A 3,546-nucleotide genomic window follows, 5' to 3' on the forward strand; every position below is an offset into this window, starting at 1 on the left:
CAGAGGGTGTCCTGGTCTCTCAGGCTGTGACAGAGGGTGTCCTGGTCTCAGACTGTGACAGAGGGTGTCCTGGTTTCTCAGGCTGTGACAGAGGGTGTCCTGGTCTTTCAGGCTGTGACAGAGGGTGTCCTGGTGTCAAGCTGCAGCTTTCAAACCTGAGAGGCTCCCCATCGCTGGTGCTCCCCTAGATCTGGCTGGCAGATTGCATGCCCCTGTTTGGTCCTGGCTGGGGTGTCATCCTAAGCAGGACCTGTTGTCTGTGCCTACCTTGTGTGTGGTGTGCTCTAGGCCCTGGGATACGGGAGCGACCAAGCAGCAGAGCATCTCTGTCCTCCTGGGCACCGATGGGAATAGCATGCTGGGGAGAGCCGCTGGGGAGACCGCAGGCAGGGTGACGTATCCATCCCTGTTTTTAATGCACTTCTGATGAGACACTGAACTGAGCAGCATTAGTTTATCCTCTTGTCTTTGTCCCCAGATCCTCTCAGTGGAACCATAACTTTCTTACCTCTGGAGGAAGACGCCGAGGGGAGTTTAAAGGTGAAGAGCAGCAATGTGTATCAGATTCAGCTCCGCCGTGGCCAGCAGGCGTGGTGAGAACTAGATAAATAATTCCTTTTCAGTATTCTTTGGTTTTATGGATTATTCTTTAGGTAGCTTAAAGATCTTGGGTCATTTAAGCGGTAAATGTATATGTTAAAAATAAGAATTTAAACCAGCCCTGCTTATTCATATTTCTCTTATTTTTGAAGGTTCATATCTGTTTTAATTTTCTGTCCAGAAAGATGGTATTCCGATGGCATTGTGTATCCGAAACCCACCTGGCTGGGAAAAGAACTGCTGGCCAGGTTGGCCAAGTGGTCGGTGGAGAGCAAGAAGAGTGAGTTTAAAAGCACTCTCTCGCTTGTTTCCATTGCAAAGTACAGCAAGCTCTACCAGGAACTTAAAGAGGAGTATAAAGAGATGGTTAAGGTAATTCTGGGGGAAATACCCATGATCCGCCCTCACCGTTTAATGAGGTAGTATGATCCCTCAAGGGAAGGTCAGTTTGCTTTTCCTGTGAACCTTCTAGTTTCGTACAGACGTAGACAGCAGTGAGAGCACGCCCTTACGCTTACCCATGGCGGGCTGTCACGGTCCGGACTCAGGGCTGCAGACCGCAGCACCATTTGCAGATGTGGTCTGGGAAAAGGGTCTGTCTTTTTTGGCACATCACCAATTTTCATAACGAGACCTCATGTTCGCACAGCTAGCGCTTCAGTTTTTCGAAGCACTGGGACGGTCCTGCTGTGCGTTAGTGGGGGCGTAGGCTTTGTTCCTGTCGCCCCGATTGGGAGACAGAGACAGACGGGCAGCTGATGTTTGCGGCGGTGGTGCTGGCACACTAGCGCAGCCAGAGCGTTGCCTCCCGACCCTGAACTGTTGGCAGGCCTTACCTGTGGTCCGCGCATCCTTGTGCACTAGCCTCGTGTAGGTAGACAGGATGGTCGTAGCTGGACGCTTGCCCCTGATGTCCATTTGCTGCATCTAGAAATCGGCGTGCCTGTCCTTTATTGCAGTCCTTCCCTGGGCTGTGTTGTCCTGGACACACAGGTGGTGCTGGCATCCTGTGCTGCTTTGAGGACCCCTCTCCTCAGAGGAGACGGTGCGTGAATCTTTGCCTTTGGAACAAGCTTATGTATAAAACCAAACCCACTGCTGTCGAGTGGATTCTGGCTCATAGCCACCCTCTGGGACTAGAGTAGACCTGTCCCACAGGGTTTCCAAGGAGCGGCTGGTGGATTCTAATTGCCGACCTTTTGGTTAGCAGCCGAGCTCTTAACCACTGAGCCACTGGGGCTCCAGATACTCCGTAAGTCAAAGAAAATATTACAGTGGAAATTAAAAAAAAAATGTATGTTTATATAAATAGTACCTTATTGTGCTTTCGGTGAAAGTTTACACAGCAAATCAAGTTTCCATTGAACAATTTCTACACAAATTGTTCAGTGACGTTGGTTACACTTTTCCCAGTGTACCAACAGTCTCATTATTTCCGTTCTGCTTATTCTGTTTGCAGTACTCTAGTTTCCCTGCCCCCTTACCTTCTCATCTTTGCTTTAGAGTAATTGTTGACCATTTGGTCTCATACCAGTGTTTTGTGAAGGGTGCAGCTGTACGCTGTAGCGGTAAGGTCGTCCCTGTCTGACTTCAGGGAGAGTGCGAATCACCACCAGCCCAAGGCTGATCCCTGTGAAGTGAGGGCAGACATGCTTCTGCCCCCCAACCTGACACCAGTTCTAACACCAGCTGTCCTCCCACGGCACCCTCTACTTCTCTGCTGGCTTCTGTAATTTGTTGCAGTGGCCACACAGAACTCACAGACAATACTCACAGTTATGGGGCTTATTAGGGAAGCAACACGGGATCAGGATCAATTGGAAGTAACAGGAATAACTTAGGATACAGGTCTTCAGTCAGGCAGCTTCTTCTCAGCTGCTGCTGCCGTGTTCCCACTCAGGCCTGGCCTCTGCCCTGCTCGGCCCTGGTCTCTCTCCTGCTGGGCCTGGTCTCTGCCCTGCTGGGCCTGGTCTCTGCCCTGCTGGGCCTGGTCTCTGCCCTGCTGGGCCTGGTCTCTCTCCTGCCGGGCCTGGTCTCTGCCCTGCCGGGCCTGGTCTCTGACCTGCTCGGCCCTGGTCTCTGCCCTGCTCGGCCCTGGTCTCTGCCCCGCTGGGCCTGGTCTCTGCCCCGCTGGGCCTGGTCTCTGCCCCGCTGGGCCTGGTCTCTCTCCTACTGGGCCTGGTCTCTGCCCTGCTGGGCCTGGTCTCTCTCCTGCTAGGCCTGGTCTCTCGCCTGCTGGGCCTGGTCTCTGCCCTGCTCGGCCTGATCTCTCGCCTGCTGGGCCTGGTCTCTGCCCTGCTTGGGCAAGTGTTATAGCTTTTTAGTTCCACCAAGTGCCCGAGACACCCCACTTCGCCAGCAAGCCTCCTGTCCAAAGGTACCCAGCTCTGTTGCTCTGCATGTCAGCAAGTCCACTGTAGCTGCCTCCCTCTGAGGCCCAGGAAGCCCACCTCACTGTCTCATGCCGGTCTCCTGGTTCTGCTGCCACCACTCCAGTGTTGGGCTTTCTGTCTCCTGGGTCTAGGAGGTTCTCAGTGCAGGGACTCTGGGTCCAAAGGATGCGCTCCGCTCCAGGCTCTTCTTGATGGTAGTGAGGTCCCCCTCGGCCTCTGTGGGATGGGTGCTGATTCAGGCAAGCGGCTCAGTCCTGTTGGGCAGATTTTATGTATCCTGTAGGGCTGCTATGAGTCAGAATTGACTTGATAGCAACAGGTTTTTCTTTGCGTAGTAACTGACCAATCCCCTCATAAATGGTTCTATTTGCATAATAGCTGACATTTTCTGCTGGCAGGGCCTGGCTTCTTCCCTGGGCAAAGGGAACAAGCTTCTCCAAAGGACTCGGGCAACTGTAACAAGGCCAACGGTAACAAGGGCAACGGAACTAGGGCAACGGTAACTAGGGCAACGGAACTAGGGCAACAGAACTAGGACAACGGAACTAGGGCA

At 53.0% G+C, this 3,546-nt stretch overlaps 1 protein-coding gene across 2 annotated transcripts in view; it reads left to right on the forward strand.

Moving 5' to 3' along the window:
• Nucleotides 1-3,546, forward strand: part of TRMT44 (tRNA methyltransferase 44 homolog) — a 29,034-nt gene that overhangs the window by 3,788 nt on the left and 21,700 nt on the right. The window contains exons 2-3 of one of the 2 annotated variants that reach the window (XM_004383554.2): nt 479-593; nt 753-972. In XM_004383554.2, coding sequence (XP_004383611.1) covers nt 479-593; nt 753-972 — 335 coding nt within the window. The remainder of the gene's footprint in view (nt 1-478; nt 594-752; nt 973-3,546) is intronic. The other variant, XM_023737976.1, reaches the window with a different exon arrangement.

The sequence above is a fragment of the Trichechus manatus genome, unplaced genomic scaffold (assembly GCF_000243295.1).
Source record: "Trichechus manatus latirostris isolate Lorelei unplaced genomic scaffold, TriManLat1.0 scaffold00111, whole genome shotgun sequence".
Taxonomy (NCBI): domain Eukaryota; kingdom Metazoa; phylum Chordata; class Mammalia; order Sirenia; family Trichechidae; genus Trichechus; species Trichechus manatus.